Source organism: Balaenoptera physalus (assembly GCF_965194825.1).
Source record: "Balaenoptera physalus genome assembly, chromosome: 5".
NCBI classification, from domain to species: domain Eukaryota; kingdom Metazoa; phylum Chordata; class Mammalia; order Artiodactyla; family Balaenopteridae; genus Balaenoptera; species Balaenoptera physalus.
Window position 1 is genome coordinate 150,244,410 of NC_138884.1, and position 16,650 is coordinate 150,261,059.

The 16,650-nt window shown below is 60.8% G+C and overlaps 1 protein-coding gene across 4 annotated transcripts in view; it reads right to left on the bottom strand.

Moving 5' to 3' along the window:
• Positions 1 to 445: 445 nt before the first annotated feature.
• Positions 446 to 16,650, bottom strand: part of MAEA (macrophage erythroblast attacher, E3 ubiquitin ligase) — a 30,335-nt gene continuing 14,130 nt past the window's right edge. For 2 of the 4 annotated variants that reach the window (XM_082462385.1, XM_082462387.1), the window contains exons 2-10: positions 15,485 to 15,667; positions 13,540 to 13,743; positions 9,654 to 9,776; positions 8,812 to 8,925; positions 6,210 to 6,286; positions 5,155 to 5,263; positions 2,065 to 2,198; positions 1,545 to 1,740; positions 446 to 1,317 (exon numbers count right to left, since the gene is read on the bottom strand). In XM_082462385.1, coding sequence (XP_082318511.1) covers positions 1,222 to 1,317; positions 1,545 to 1,740; positions 2,065 to 2,198; positions 5,155 to 5,263; positions 6,210 to 6,286; positions 8,812 to 8,925; positions 9,654 to 9,776; positions 13,540 to 13,743; positions 15,485 to 15,667 — 1,236 coding nt within the window. In that variant the 3' untranslated portion in view covers positions 446 to 1,221. The remainder of the gene's footprint in view (positions 1,318 to 1,544; positions 1,741 to 2,064; positions 2,199 to 5,154; positions 5,264 to 6,209; positions 6,287 to 8,811; positions 8,926 to 9,653; positions 9,777 to 13,539; positions 13,744 to 15,484; positions 15,668 to 16,650) is intronic. The other 2 variants (XM_082462386.1, XM_082462388.1) reach the window with 2 other exon arrangements.

Genomic DNA, 16,650 nt, shown 5'->3' on the forward strand with positions numbered 1-16,650 from the left:
CTGGGCAGCTCCTGGACCGCAGGGGGCCGAAGCAGTGGGCAGGGGGAGGCCCCTCCACCAAGGCACGACCTGCTAGGCAGAGAGGCTCACGTGGTCGCCCGCATCCTAACCCTGAGCCCCTTTGCCGCGCCATCCCTGCCGAAGTTCAGCGGGGAGATCTGAGCAGTGGCCCCTCCTCCCAGCCTGGCACCTTCTCAGCAGGAGACACGCTCTGCTTCAGGTGCCTCAAATGACCCCCGAGGGACCCCCAGTTACCTGGTGCTGCTCGGGGGGCAGCGGTGAGGCTGAAGGGGCCCTGGGGCAGGACTCTGGGATGGAGCTCACGTGGGTGCAGCTCTCCACCAACCCAGGCCCCACCCTGGACCAGCGGCCAGGTGGCAGACACCGCTGGCGGGGTGGGATGTGCACGCGGAACAAGAAGTAGAAACGCTTTTATTCGCGTGTCTTACATTTACATTTTATTAGCTAATCAACATCAACATGCAAAAATAAGCGTTGAATACAAACCTCTACGATACGGTTTCATGTAAACTACAATGGTTCATTTGATTTGAAAAGTCATCGGTGGTTACTTCAACTGAACTATTGGCTTCTGTAATGAATAGTGTTTAGAGCTAAAGTTACGGAGCCGTCGGCAAGGCCTCTGCAGACCCCGGTCCAGTGGATTTCCACGGATACATTCTCAGGCAGGAGATAAGGCGGCACGAGTGACATGACACTGAGCCTACACACATCCTAACACAGCCCCGTGGGCGCGGCTGCAGGCAGGCGGCGGTCCTGGAGGCCGGCCCCACCCGCGGCGCTGGCGTTTTGGCAGCAGCTCTACAGAGGAGTGACAGGGTCCCTCGTGGCACCGAGTCGCCGCAGGTCAGTCTGGCATGGCCACCAACGCTCCCGGGCCACGGCCGAGGACTAGCCCGTCCCCGGGGTTGCTCGTTAGCAAAAGGGAGGGAACTGTGAGAACACGGGGAAGGAATCAGTTCCTATGGTGAAAGGTTCTAGCCTCCCTCCGCGTGGTCAGTCTTTAAAGAAGTTTCTCTGAAAGGTGAAAGCGCTTCCGAAGCGTCGAAGAGCTGACTTGTTACAAAATCAAGTACGAGCTTGTTAAATCTTATTTCTTCTCTTCCCAAGAGTGTTTGTCGTTGCTCACTGATCTTTGGTCGCAAGAAACAGAAAGGCAGGCAGGCAGGGGCCCGCAGCCGCCCGGGCGCGGCGACCCGCCTACATGATGTACACCTTCTCGGCCTGGGAGAAGTGGAAGACCTCTTTGGTTCTCGGGCAGACGACTTTATCATCCTGCCGGATAGAGAGCAGGGACTGAAAAGAAAGACCAAGCGCATTAAGACGGGCCAATATGGTTTAAATCAACGTTTCCGTGAGAGAAACCCACACAACCAAGTCTCGGGAAACAAGTCACTGCATTTCGCAAAAGCTACTTCCGGCAGGTACCCCTGCCACGAAGCCCTAAGCCTTCAGGGCCCAGCCCTGCTAGCCCCGCCCCACCCTCTGACCCCGCCCACTCTGCCTACAGGCCCCGCCCTCACGTTGTAGCCGTAGACGTAGCCGTTGGGCAGCATCATGGGCGGGTTGTTCTCGTTCATGACGTCCCCCGAGATCTTGCAGACCAGGCGCGAGTTGGCGCAGTGCGCCATGGGCAGGGGCTGCGCCAGCTTGTTCAGGGAGCGGCTGCACACTGGGCAGTCGGGGCTCCGCGAGCTGCCGTCCTCCTTGTAGCACTGCCTGCGCGCGGGTTAAGGAGGGCGGGGGCCGGCCGAGGTTCTGGGGGGTCCCCCGGGCACCACGGGGAGGCTGTTCCAGATGGCTCGATCCCTGGAGTTTGGGCAGGACCTGGAGACGGCCCGGCTCAGGGCAGGTTTCCACTGGGCACCCCCTCCCCCAGTCTCAACACCGTGGGGCTGCAGCCCAATTAAGGCACGGCTCTGAAGTCGGGGGATGCAGCGCCCGTTCCAAGGTGGAGGACGAGCGTGCTAAGGAGCGGGGTCTTGGACGCCAGCCCCACACTAAGAGGGGCACACGGGGAGCCGCTCCCAGCGCGAAGGATACGGTGTCTTTATGGCCGAGAGGCCGGCCTGCAGGGTGAGGGTGAACACGGAGTTGTTCCCCAGCTGGTGCAGCCGGTAGTTGTCGTACCGGAACTGCTGGATCAGCATCCGCCACCGGGCCGGGTCCAGCAGGTCCTGGAAGAAGCGGGGCAGAGTTGGGGTGACCACGGCAAACAAACGCGAATCTTCTTCCCTACAGATGAAGGTGACGGGAGGAAGTCCCCCCACTAAGCCGCAGGCGGGCGGCTGGAGGGCAGCCTCGACTTCCGGCCCGCGGCGAGCCCACTGCCGACTCGCTTCCTGGGACACCGACTTGTTGGGAGGGGACTCGGACGCCCTGGAGCATGTGTCCTGTGGCCTCGAGACACGTCAAGGGCGTGGGGCTGAAAGGACAGCTCGGCACGGCGCGAGCTCCAGAGCCTCTTGCTAAGAGCGTTAAGGGCTGAAAGGAGAAGCCTTATTCCAGGAAACCACTTATTAGAAGAGAAGATTAAACCATGTCCATCCCTAAAACCACCCAGGTTTAGACTCAAGAAGAGAGCGCAGGGAGGGAGGGAGAGACACACAAACAAAAGCACAGTCAGAGGTTCTGTGTGAGCTCCTCAAGGGTCCTGGCGTACGGTACACATCACACTCCAACGTTTAAGAGATGCTTTTAATATTTCTTTTATCAAAGTCCACGGAGAATGAGGTCCACACCCAGGGGCTGGCACTGCCCAGTGCCAACTATGAGGCCCTGCGCAGCCTCTGCTACAGCCGCCTCTCAAAGCACTTCGTGCCGTTCCCGCCGTGACCCGTAGGGACACGCCTGTGACTTCCCACCACGAGGGACAAGGGTTTCGCTCCCTTAACCAGGCTGCTCTAGCACGTTTCAGGAGTATCTGGCCCCCTGCTCCTGCTTCCAGGACACTCCACTGTCCCAACTCTGTTTCTGAGTTTCCCGCACCCAAGATCCCCCGCTTGCTCTGAGCCGAGGTTCTCCTGTGTCATCTCGGTCTTCTCTGTTGTGCTGCTCAATCTGTCTGACCGACCTTCAGAGGTGGGAGGCTGTGTCGGCGCCAGGTGGAGAGCTCTGCCCCAGGGAGGGGTGGCCCGCCCTGGCGGCTGTGGCTTCCGCCCTGGCCCGGAGCCCATTCTGAGGCTCGGCCCCTCCTGTTCCACAAGGCCATGATGGCAGCACTCGCCTGGCTCTTTACAGCCCCTGCAAGGCCGCATCAGGAAGGGAAGGGATGCACGCCACGCCCTCCTGAGCTGGACATCTTGCCCCCAAGGGCAGGCGGGCCTTTCTTGCACTTCTAACAAATCTCCAGAGCAGGAAGAGCAAACACTGTGACTTAAAACCTGAGTTTAGACCTGAAGATCTCTGTGACCTGCTGACTTACATTCCCAAACACTTTAGAAGGTGTGAGTTCAGTCAGGGGGAGAAGCTTCCAGCCACCTCCCGAAGGCCTGCGCCACACACTCTGGGCGGCAGGGGCCGGGTCTGCCAGGGGCCCCACAGAACTCTGCGGGGCAGGCAGGGCTGCAGGGCAAACACTCAGGGCCTTGGACAGAGACAAGCTTCGAGGCCCGGAGCACAGGGCTGGTTCACCACACAAAGAAGGGGTTTTACCCTCTCCCTGCACACGCTGAAATGCTGAGGCCCAAGGTGATGGTCAGGGAGGCCCTCTGGGAGGGAATGAGGTCACGAGGGTGGAGCCTCATGAACGGGATTAGTGCCCGTCTAAGAAGAGCTTCCAAGGGGCTCCCGACCCTTCCGCCACTGGAGGACACAGCAGAAGTCGGGAATTGGATGAGGGCCTCACCAGACCCCGCTGGCACCTGATCTTGGACTTCTAGCCTCCAGAACCGTTAGCAATACATTCTGCTGTTCACAAGCCCCCATCTGTGGTGTGTTGTTGCAGCCGCCAGAAGGGACTAAGACACAAACCGGCTACCGGAAGTGGATGCCTTAGGTAACAAATACCTAAACACGGGGGCGTGGGTTTGGAACTGAGCAGTGGGCAGCAGCTAAAAGCTTGGAGGAGATGCCAGACTGAACGGACCATTAAAAGGTGGGCCCAGGAGGAGAAGGGGAGAGCGGCAGGGAGCGCCCCAGGCTCCGCAGAGAGACCTAGGAGCTGTGGACCGTCAAGGCCACTGTGATGAGGCCTCAGACGGAACGAGGATCATGTTAGTGGGAACTGGAGGGGGGGGCTCCTTGTTACGAGGTGTGCCGAGCCCGGCCGAACTGTGCTCGTGGGCGTGGAGCTGTGGGTGACGAGCTGCCTCTGAGCAAAGTGCTGAAGGTGTAGCTTGTCTTCTCTTGAGTGTTTATAACAAAAACCAAGAAGAGAGGAATGACTTAAAGACAGAATCGTTCATCAAAAGGAAGCACAACTTCAGGATTTGCAAAACCCTGTTCACATTGTGAACACTGAGAAAGGCTGTTGAGGAGAGGAGACCAGTGGTGGGCGGCACCCAGAACTCAATGGGCCACCCCCAGGGAAAACAGCCAGTTTGAACCTCAGGGGAAGGAGACAGGAAGGAATGAAGGGGGGCTGTCAGACTTCTTAGGTTTTACAGGACGGGACTTGCGGTGTTTTTCCAAGAGAAGGGTCAAAGGTCATTAGGGCGGCCCCCAGGTTTCAAAAGGACCACAGCTGTGGGGGGTATGCCCCTGCCCAGACCCCACATGGACCCTCAAGGTCAAGGAGAGCCGCCCAAGGGGGAGGGACCGAGGGCAGATGTGCCCAGTGATCCTGGCGCAGGGAAGAGAAAGCAGATCAGGAACAAGCGAGGTCGGGAAAGACACTGGCAGAGCCGCGCAGAGGCCCCGGCCTGTCCAGCCCTGACCAGGCACTCCAGAGAGAGAGGCGCCCCCAGGGAGGGAAAGGGAGCGGTCAGGCACTTGGAGCTGCACTTTGCAGCTTTTCTGATTTAAGTTTTTTTTTTACCAGCATAATGGGAACAAGACGGGAAAAGTGACCCTGGGTCCCACGAACCAGGCCCAAGATGGGAAAGGAACAAGTCGTGCATGGGCCACGCTCGACTGTGGCAGTGACTGCAGACCAGACCTTACGAGCGCCCAGGGCCCCCAGGCGCACCCTACCTTGTAGGGGGAGATGTGCGTGTCCGGCGGGAACGCCAGCATGCCCATGACCTGGCGGACCTCGTCCAGCTGGCTCCCTTCGGCCTGACTGAAGTGCTTTCTCGCGTGTCTGGAAAAGGACAGCGCGGCCTGTTGAAGTCTGCGCTCCCAGCGCCGGGAAGCTCCCAGCGCCGGGAAGCTCGGCTCCGCGGGAGCTGCGGGATCCTGGGCCCCGCCCCCCACCCAGACACGCGGAAAGCCTCGGTACTCAGGCACCCCCTCCTCAAGGGGACAGGGACGGGCTGCGAGGCACCAAGTACAGAATCCCACCTAGAAAACACCCAGAGGCAGTGCCTGAACGCAAACGGTACCTGCCCGAGCCCTTCCAGGAGACCCTGGCTGCCACGAACCGGGCGCAACGACATCCATGGCACCTGGATCCGACCCGCCCCTCCTCCCGCACAGCCCCTGGGGCTCCAGAGAGGGTCCAGCCTCGCGGCTCTGCAGTGACCCCCATAACAGCCTCACTCGCGTCCACTGATCAGACCCCGGGCGCTGAGCCCTGGCTGTGCGGGTGGAAACAGGAGGGGGCGGGGACCCCTGCCGCCACGCCTGCACCCCAGCCTCCTTCCCTGAGGTTCCCCGTGGAGAGCAAAACTGGCCCCGCCCACCCTCTAACCACCACATCCTGGGCTGGGAGCCCCCCAGCCCGGCGCCCCATGCCTCCAGGAGACGGAGCTCGGGGCGCGAGGCTGAAGCTGCAGCCGCGGGAGGACCGACACAGCTGCCCAGGGCCCTCTTGCCCTGGGGACGCTGCGCTCCCTGCTGCCCACAGCCTGACCTGGGACGGCCATTTGCTCCAGGGGCCACGACGGGAAGAGTGCGGTAGAGGCCTGGCCCTGTCGGGGGCGCCCGCGGCCTCACCCCCGCTCAGCAATGGGAGAGAAGCGGCCGTGCGTCCCTGGGCAGGGCCCAGCCAGCCAGAGAAGACCTGCCAGACACCCGCCCTGCCTGCCCCAACCCAGACCGGGAGGGGACCCGAAACGCCCGCCCCGGGAGTCAGGAGGAAGGCCTACCTCACGGCATCCAGCCTCTTGTTCTGCCGGATGAGCTCAATGAACTCCTGGATCCTGAGGCTGAACTCCAGGCAGCTCTGAGGGTGAAGACAAGACAATGGACAGCTTAGACGGGGTCACCGGAGCCACGTGCCAGCTTGAGGCCACGCGCACAGCGACAGCCGCTCCGAGTCGCCAGGGAGGCAGGGCTGCCACTGAAACCGCGATCTCAATCCGCAGCCGTGGCTTTCTGGGCTCTGACGGGCTGGGGCCCGGCCCCTCCCAACGCAGCCTCGGCCAAATGTGCCCCCGAGTGCGTCCCTGGGGCCAGGCCGGGGAGGGCAGGGAGGGCCGGCAGGCGGCGCCGGGGGCGAGAAGCAGCGTGGGCCGTCGGCAGCGCAGGGGGCGGCGGGTAACCGCACAGACACAGCGGCCCGGTTCCTGTAAGTCAGCGAGCGCGCGCCCTCCTCTACCCCCAACCTCGCCGGCCGGCAGCCCTCAGTCACACGGGGCGCCTTCCACCGCCAGGCGGCTCTGGAGCCAGGCCGCGCTGAGGCCTGGGCGCCAGGTGGGTGGGAGGGAGCGCTGGGCGAGGACCCTCAGGGTGGGGGCTGTGAGAGCTCCGGGAGAACGCTCCAGGCAGAGGGATGCACCAGTTCAGAGGCCCTGGGGGGCGGGGCCGGGCGCCTGGCCAGGACCAGGGGAAGGAGGCAGAGGTAGTGAGAGCCGGTCGGGGGCCGGGTCCTGGAAGAGGCAGGAGCCCCAGGATTTGCCGAGGGTGCGGGGGGGCTGAGGCTGGGGCTGCTGTGCCAGGGGGTGGCCGTCTCCCAAAGGCGTCACCTGGGAGGCGTCAGTCCCAAAGCTCCACAGGAGACTCTGCGGGCGGCTAACAGGGCCCCAACCAGGGGGGTCGCTTGTATGGAAGCCCAGACTGACTTTGAAATCTTAGCGATGTCAATCCAATTGGGGCTAAAACCCCTGCGGTTGGGGGTAGAGGGCGAGCAGGCAAAATGAATTTCGTGACCTAAGGTGAAAAACCTGGATTATTTTACAAAAGAAGTAATTTAGATGATCACATCTTGAACATGGTTTCCACCAGAGACAGAATACGTGGAGTTAACAGAACAGGACGCAAACCTCACTGTCACTGCCACAGCGCCCAGGTTGCAAGATGGCGGGAACGGTGCTCTACGCCTGACGCTTCAACTCAAGTTTGCCTACCCCGCGACTCCCCACCCAAGCCCCGGCGTGCACACTGCGTTCTGGGGAAGCGCCTGGGTCGGACCCTGGGAGGACACCCTCCACAGAGCCCCCAGCCCCGCCCCCGGGACACAGGGTGGAGGCCGGGCTGACTTGACCGCCGGACCGCGCTGCCCAGGGCGTCCGAGGCACGGCAGAGATGCAGAGAGCCACTTACCTGGTGCCCACACATCCACCCCACAGGTGCTCAGGGAAGGCGGTCTCCCAGCCCGAGCCCCCCTCCCTGCCCTCTGCACGGGGGACTAAGCCCTGGGCAGCAGTCTGTCCTGACCCCCGACTGGGTGGGGCAGGGCGCGGGCGGCCTGGCAGGTGCCGCACAAACCAGTGAAGAGGACACGGCCCCTTCAGAGGCCAGACCCGCAGGGCCGAGAGGGGGAGCAGGGGGGAGAGGCCCCGCCTGCCTCCGGGGGCCCGGTGACTGCTTCTGCTTGGGGCCGCCGGTGGATATGCAGCCGAGGAGCGTTACGGGTAAACGCTGGGTCACAGCTTTACACAACTGACACGTGGAAATGTGTTTCGTTATTTACGGTGGCTCTTTGCTCTCCAGGTTAACCTTCAAACAGTCCGCTGAGAGGGAGGCACACACGCAGGCGTTCACACTCGCCAAGGACGGCTACGATCTGGGTGACGTCATGTGCTGCTGGCTGAACACGCCCCGTGCTGTCTGAGAAAGGCGTGGCGTTCTCCCATTTATGACCCCTTCCGAGTTGGCAGACACGCAGCACACACGCTGCTGCCTCTGTTAGCCTGACGTGTCCAGAGACCCAGGTCAACTCCGGAGACTTTCCTTGCTGCGCCTACCCTTGGAAGTATTTCTCAACTGCGGGAAACGTGGGTCTGAGTTTCTTTTCTCGTCTAGAATCTCATCACTGATCTGAGGGATCCCTGGCATCTGGCACGGGCACCCCTGACCCCCCGCCCCAGCTCCCTCCCCTCCGCGGCCTGCAAGTGTGATCAAGTGCAGGAGCTCATGTGTGCCCAACACGTGTACGAACTGTACACTGACCGCGTACTGACTTGTGTTCAGACGCTCTTTTGTACTGAGCACGTTCTGGTGTCGTCAGCTTGTCCTCCAAACGCACTTCTGGGCGACTACGTATGCTCCTTCAAGTTACATGGCGAGGTCACAGGCCTGTGCCATCCGTGGATTCGGTCCCTGCCAGCCCACCCCCTGGTAGCTGCAAGGCCCCCGCTGTGACCCGGCCCACGTGGTGTGCCCTGGCCAAGCAGCAGTGTTCTCTGGGAGGGAACAGGGCTTGCAGAAACCGCCTGTCGCGACCGAGGCCTATTTTCCTTCTGCCCGGGTTCCCAGCGAGCGCACAGCCGTGGGGGTGGAGCAGGAGAGCGGGCGCGTGTTACATACCAATTCTGGCTTTCCTTTTATGCTTTCCATACCAAGGTCCTCACTCTCTTTAGGGGAGCCACTGGCCACTCTACTTTTCCGTCCCGTCTTCGCGTCGTGCTCGCTTTGGCGGCCCTGAGTGGCAGAGAGTGTCACCCTTGGCTGGTGACTACGTGCACACGACAAGCTCAGCGGGGCGGGGTTAGCGGCACTCAGTTTAGAACACAGAAGACAACGTTTTTCTGACAGAGGCAGGAAAGGTTAATACAATCAAGCATTCCTGCAAGCCCTAAGGCAATGACACCTTTCAGTAAGCATGTTTAAATTCTGCAATTTATGTTTAAGTGCCTATTTTTGAAGCTGCTTGTGGGTCTCAAGAAAGGCTGTATTGGAGAATACCCCAGCCTGGAACTCTGCACCCTGGGAGGCGGGTACCCACTCCCACCGGCTTCCCCACGTGTGTGGGGGCCGACCCGGCGCCAACCCCCCGCAGCGGCCACGCGCAGCGCGAGCCCGGTCAACACCTCGTGCCTTTAGAACCTCGTGCTCAGAACTTCTGTCCAAACCATAATGCAGAGGGGGTGCACTTTTCAGGGATTTTACCTAAAACCCAAACGCCACCCCCAATAAAACCCCAAGACCCACACCAAACCCAATAACCCTCCACTATGAATCAGAACCCCAGAACTCTGAACCGACAGGTGAAAAAGCACTTTGGCTCTACTGCAGGTGGTGAAGCTGCCTCCCCACCCTGCAAGCTCTGCCCAGGCGCGCCTTGCCCCCTCCAAGAGCCCTGTCAGGTGCAGCCCCGCCCCTCCAGGAGCCCCGCCCAGGCGCAGCCCCGCACACCGCACACCGCACACCTTCATCTTTCGCAGCCGGGACTTGTTGTCGTGGCACCAGGCCAGGCAGGTGGCCGTTTCGCGCCTCTCCAGGGACTCCTCCACCTCTTTGGCTGTCAGGAACATCTCAATGTTCACTAAGTCCTGCAGGGAAGGAAGCACTGGCTCAGAGCACGGGACCCCGGACCGGCCCAAGGCCGGCCCGACACAGCACCCGCTGCCCAGCAGCCTCACCTTATAGGAGCACCCCCGCCCCTGCCAGGGCAGCCCCTCCGCGGGCCGGGTCTGCACAGCAGGCAGGCCTGCGCCCCAGTTAGATGCTGGCTCCCAGGCCCCCCGAGAGCCCGGGCCCTGAAGGGCAGAGGTCTGCCCCCCGTCACCTCTCAGGGCAGACACGGAGACCCCAGCAGTCCATACTCTCATTTTCTGTGTTTTGCTCTGCAGATTGATTTCAAGTTTAGATTTTTGAGAAGGGGCAGCAGGGTGGTTAGGGGCTGCAACTCTCTGCCCTCCGTTGTCTGCTCCCCTCTCTCCGTCCCTGAGGCCTGGCAATCTGGGAGGGCAGGCCAAGTGCAGCTGCATCTGCTGGGCTGGAGGATCCCAGTAGGGCCAGGGACCCGCGGTAATGAACCCACCAACTCAAGTGCACACCTGCTGCAGTCAAGGGGGCTCTGTGTGGTGCCAGGAAGTGCAAGGCCCCCAGCAAGAGGCTGGGTTACAGCCAGCAAGAAGGACCTCCCTGGTCACACACGGCAAGGTGAAGAATGCTCAGACATCACAAAAGGAGGGGGGTCATTAGAAGAAAACGAAAATTTCAAAAGGTAAATTTCTCTTCCATCTGGAACAGACTGGAGCAGAAAACGTCAGTGAAGATCGTTTTCTCAGTTACCAGGTGAAACACCCAACACAAACATCCCTGGAACCCCGTGTCTCCAGAGTCCCCACTCAGGCCTCACGGGCTGCTGGGCACTGCAGAGCACAGGACAAGAGAGCTTTCTCGCCCACACTCTCTCGACCAAGGTCTACCACGGCAAAGCAAGCCAAGAGCTTGCCACCGAACTTCCGTACCCAGGCACCAGGGCCACGTCAAGCTCCCTGCGGGAGCTGTGCTGCAAAAGGACAGAGTCCTACTGGTGGATGCAGCGTTAAGGTGCAAGCTTTTAAGTAAGAGACACCTATTCTATTTCAAGAGAGTCACTGAATGCATACAGCTAATGATGCTGCAGTGAAAACCAGGCACTTACAGCAAAATTAACAAGAAGAAATAATCGAGTACAGTTACTTGGCAACAAGGCGGCGCCCATGGACCAGCTAGTTCCAGAAGCATCTCCTGCGGAACCAAATGGGTCAAGGGCAGAAGAGCAGCTGACCAGAGGGCCCGGGGTGCGCTCCTGTTGCGGGGGGGGGGGGCACACTGGAGATGCCCTGTCAGCTTTCCAGCTCCTGCACAGCCGCTCCAGACAGTGGGCAGGTCAGGGCGGCCACGCAAGGGCGGCTCTACTCGCGTCCTCAGTAGGGACGGCGGCTGGGCCCGCAGGAAGCGCCCCCAACCTCCCCGTCCTGACTGCCGATTACGGAACAGGACCCGGTCAGACAGGGCTGGGAGTGTGGCGGGCCGAGCGCCACGGCCACTGCTCCTCCCGGCTGCCACCTGGCGTTGCCCTCCTGCGGGGAGCTCTGACGAGGAGATGCCCCGTGGCTGCTGCAACCAGGACTCACTAATCCAGTTCTCTGCTCACCGCCCTCACTGGAGAGGTGGGCTGCTTTCTCGTGCCGCTTCCTTGGCCATTTCTCCACTGTCTTCTTTCTCCTGAACCCTTCCGACTGGGCAAAGGCCAGGCCCCCAGACGACAGTCTAGTCTTTCTTCTCTCCCATTTCCCATCTTTTCCAGTTCTGCTCTAAATTCCAAGAAGTGGCCTCTCCTGCCTGCACCCCCCGGCATCCCGGGTCTTTCCAGGTCTTTCTTTTCCTGCTGACGGTCCTCTGACATCCTCGGGCCCTCAGTTATGGGAGCCACAGTGAAGATGTTAAACCAGCCGGCAGGAGGTGGGCCACAGTGAGCGCCACGCACAGTCTGCGCCCGGGAGGCGCAAGCATGGAAGCTGCTGACGCAGGGACCACAGCGGACCCCACCGGGCGATCCTCCCTTCTGGGCCGTCTGCGTAGCCCGCACGCCCCCTCCTCGTGGTGTCTTTTGATGAAAAGAAGTTCTTAACATTAAGGAGCCCCAGCTGCAGCCTCTTCCTTGGAGGCCTCGCCCAACCCCAAGGCTACGAGGATGTCCTCCTGCATCTGCTTCTGAAAGAGACTTGGATTTCTGCGCTCTGTGTGAAGCTGGGGGCTCCTGTGGCAACCCCCTTCCAGGACTGTCTCCTCGACGAGGTGCATGCCAACCTTCTGGGGCTGCGACCTTCCTCTGAGGACCGCCAGCCCCTCCCCCGCCGCCCTCCCATCCCTCTTGGCACCTCTGCAGACACGTCACCTTCACCAAATCTCGTCTGGCTTCGTGCTTCTCCCCTCTACGAGGCGCACGTTTGGGGGCCAGGAGGCATGGGGAGCTCGTGCCTCACCAGCCACCGCAGGTGTGTGTGGCCACGCCCTCGCAGGTGCAGGGGAGGGGGCGCGCGGGAGTGAAGCCTGACGCCCGCCGCAGATGGACGGGCCGGGCCAGGAATGTGAGGCTAGGAGAGCCCGGCGGTCAGAAGCTGGCCGTGCTGGGCCAGGGAGGAAGGGGTGGGGAGAGCAGGCACCAGGGACCACTGGGCACCGAGCTGAGACCGGTGGCCCTGCCGCCCACAGCAGGAGCCTGGGCACGTGGCACACGCAGCTCCAGGGAGCTGCCCGGGGCTGGGGTGCAAGAGTGAGGAGCCCCCGTCCCCAGCCCCGCTGCACGAGTGTGTCAGCCACGTCGAAGGAAAGGCCTGGGGCTGGAACTAGACAGGGATGTGGACACAGCAGGAAGTGGGGCCAGGGCGCACAGCCAGGACCTGTGGATGCCGGCGTGGGGGTGACAGCACGATGCTGTCAGGGACCCAAGGCCACCTGCCGGGACGGGGGGCATGGCTCAGGCTGGGGTTTCGAGCCGCCAGGGCTGAGCCCCTTGACCCAGCGTGGGAGCCACGCACACACGGGTGACATTTAAGCCATGCCAGGGGATGGGACTGGCGGGGGTGGGGGCAGGTGGGCCCCAGGTGGCCAGCAGTGCTCAGACTGAGAACTTAAGGGTGAGGAGGGGCGGAACCAGTGGGTCCCGAGCGTGTGGCAGAGGAGCAGGCTGAGACGGGACCCCATGTGGCGACGAGGGAGACACCGCCGTCCACACGGATTCTGCCGCCAGAGGCTCCGGTGAACACAGGACGCGGACAGGGTCGGGTGGCCACGCACTCTGGTCTGAGCAGCCCGAGCAACTGTTCCTTGCCCCCCTGCCCCCCCCCAGTGAAGGCTGCCCTCGGGACACCAGGGTACCACTTCCCCCAGCCACGCCGCCCCAAAGGCCAGAGAAAGGTGCAGGCCGGCCTGCAGAGGCCCGGCGGGGGGTGGTGACAGCCCCCTTCGCCACTGGCCAGCAGCCTAGGGTATCGAGCACTTCCACACGTGCACCCCCGGGGCCACCACACACGGACAGATGGAAAACGTGCCTGACCCCAGAGAAAGGCGTCACCCCCAGGAGAACGGTCACGGGACGCGCCTGGCGGCAGGAAAGCGGGCAGCGGTGGGGGGAGGGGTCCCTGTCCACACTCTTGCTCCTCGCAATGCGTGCAAACCACTGCGGCAGGTGCAACGCACCCCTAGAGCCGTCACGGGCGGGAGGGGCCCTCCCGGCTCAGGACGCACGAATGGCCGAGTGGAGCCTCCACGCAGGGCTGGGAAGCCCGTGGCCCTGGGAACCCGCAGCCCCGCGCCCACCTCGATGCCACTCTGGCGCGCCAGCTTCACAGCCGTGTTGTAGTAGCCGCAGCGCAGCAGGTGCTCCACCATCATGCGGTCCATGCGCTTCCTCTTCCACACGCTGGCCGCTGCTGGCTGGCCGCTGCTATGCTCCTTGAGGTGCTCGATCCTGCGCTTGCACAGCTTGGCGCTCTCATCCTCTGCCTGGAGGGACTCCACCGCCTGTGACACGTGAGCAGAGGGGGCGCTCGGGACGGGCGGCGACCGGGCACCCCACCCCGACCGCCGAGGACCAGCAGGCAGGGAGGTCGGAGGGGAGCTGGGGCCCAGGGCCACGAGCAGCAGGAGTGTGGGGGCTGCGGCTACCGAGGGGACGGCAGGGTCTGTCCACCTCCTCAGGGATGTTACTGCTTTACATACGCTGGGGCTGTGCTGCCAGAGGCGTAGAACTTTAAATTTGTCATAGCTTCCTGGTTACTGAAACTACTCATGCAACCCCAGCAGTGAATTCTTGATTTTATTCCATTTAAATGTTAATGGGCACAGGTGGCTGGTGGCTACACACTGGACAGCAGGTCCAGAATCCTGGTCGGCCCTTGTTTCCTTCCAGCACATTCCACTATGGTTTGGCTTCCAACTGCCATCAAGAAGTCAGCTGTCAGGATATTTGCTGCTCCTTGACAAGTGGATTTTCCACTACCTGCTTTTAAGATTTTTCTGTCTCTCTTTTCTTCAGTCTCACTATGTGAAAATCCTAGTTACGTTTACTTTTATTTAACCTGTTTAGGTCTCCCTGTCATTCTCCCTGCACATCTCTGCTTCCGCCCGCCTCTGCTGGACTCTGGCCCACTGCAGAGGCCCTGCTCTGTTCCCTAATCTCTCACCCTCTCATGTGTTCTCGTCTTTTCATCCCTGTGCTGTATTCTAGGTAATTTCCTCAGACCCACCTTCCAGCTCACTAACTCTCTCTTTAGCTTGGTCTGATTGTTAAGTGTTAAAATGTTTGTTGTAAGCAAACATTTGAGTTTTTCATTTGCTATTTTTCACTTCTTGTATTTTTACTTGGTTCTTTTTAACTTTAAATGACATACTTTCTATTCCCTGCAGATATTTTCAAGCTATTTTTTCATCCTTTAAGCACAGTAAAGTACGGTATTTGATAGTTTCTGTACCTGAAGTCTGTGCAGATCTCTTTCTAGTCCTGCGGTGTCGCAGTCGTGGTGTCTTGTGTACCTGTGCTGGTTACTGTAGTTGAACAATCTGATGCTCAGATGGAAGGCATCCTCCGCTCAAGAGAACTGCATTTACTCTACCTGGAGCCTGGAGGCAGCACCCACTGGGACCACTCAGACCAGGTTGAAGGAGGGGGTGGGCGGCAGTGCTTCGCCCGGCAAGTCCACTTCTGTGCACCCTCACCTGAGGTGTAGTGCTGCTGGGTCCTGCCATCAGGCCCCCCACTCTAATGGCCCTGAGTCACTGGCCGGAAAGGCCCTTGCTGGGGGCTCTCTCTAGGCAGCAGGGGTCCCTTGCCTTCTAGCCCCCCGACACCCTGCTCTCCAATTCTGATGAATAAAACGTTTTCAAATATTTTATCTCACTTTTTAGGGCCTATCAGTGGGCATACCTACCACTCCCAGAAACAAGATACCCTATGTGCTGTTTTGAGGTGAAATTGTGAAAATAATAAATCAATCTACTACCCATCCTGGCCTCCCCCACCTGGGCTCCCTGGGACATCTGGAGTCAGGATAAGCTGGCCCTACAGGAACAGGAATGTGGGCCGGGAAGCCGGCCTTACAGCTGACATAGACTCCAGAGCGCAGACAGCAGGGGAGGGGGGCCCCTCCACCGCAGCTCCCCCAGGAGGCAGCCCCTTCTCAGGACAGCTGGGTGAAGGGTGCGCCCATGGGGTGCGTGCAGCCTGGGGGCAGAGCAGGCAGCATGGCCCGGAAGCAGCACTGACCTTCCTCTTGAGGACACTGAGCTTCTCCACCACACCATCCAGGAGGCTGACCACAGAGTCCACGGCCGGACAGCTGCTCAGGGTCTTCTCCAGCTCAGCCACTACCATGGTGACGTGGCTCGTCTCCCGGTCGATGTTCTTCTGTGCGGCACGGAAGCGCTTGTTCAGTGTTTCGTAGGGCACCTGCAGAAGACAGAAGGCCACTGAGTCCACACTGTCGGCGGGTGGGTGCCACCCATCGTCCACGCGGGATGTGCGGGCCTCCTTCGTGGCACTTTTTGAGGCAAGAGGCTTCGGCTTCTCATTCTCTAAAAATGCATCTCCTCTAAAACCTGCCCGAGCTCCACAAAAGGCCCATGTGAGCGAGGGTCACCTGTGTTCCTAGACAAGGACACAAAGGCTGAGATGCACCCTGACCCACATCTAAGATGTAGTGCAGCCTCCACTCTTCCCAGAAGCCTCCACAAGTCAGCGGACAGAAAGATCACCAAGTTCATCTAGAATAACACAGTTAAGGAAATGACCAAAAAGGAGAGCAGTACTTTAATCGGTTGGACGTGAAAGCCCACGATGTGCAGCAGAGATGCTGATGAGCCCGGCGGGCACCAGGTTGAGGCCGGACAGAAAGCAGCACCGCAGGTGCACCTCAGGGTTAGGAAGGGGACGGCATCAGCACCCGTGGGAGATCACAGGCACACATTTAGCTGATCTCAACAAGAGGACGCCCATTCCCGAGTCATTAAAGACACACCCATTCCCTCCAGAGCACGGGAAGATAGAAAACCCACAAAGCGTCACTAAGAAGTCTGGAGAACTGCTGTTCACACACGCGTCGGCCCGTGAGGTCATCACAGCGCAGCAGGCAGGGTCCAGCACCGCACCCCGGGGACCCCTAGGGAAACCCACCGAAGACAGGGACTCCCTGCCAGCACTCCCTGCTCACACGGTGGGTCTCCGTGGAATTCTGCGATGGCTGCCACAAACCGCCCCTGTGAGCGCTTCGTCTTCAGACCTGCCCAGCAGGGAAGCACCCACTCCCGGGGCACTGCTGGCTCCACCGACACTTGCTAAGCACCAGCCGTGTGCCAGGTACCGTGCCTGGCAGGGAGGAGACCTGGGCCTGGCTCAGAGCCTGGGCTTCCCAGCAGCAGACACCCCGGGGTGAT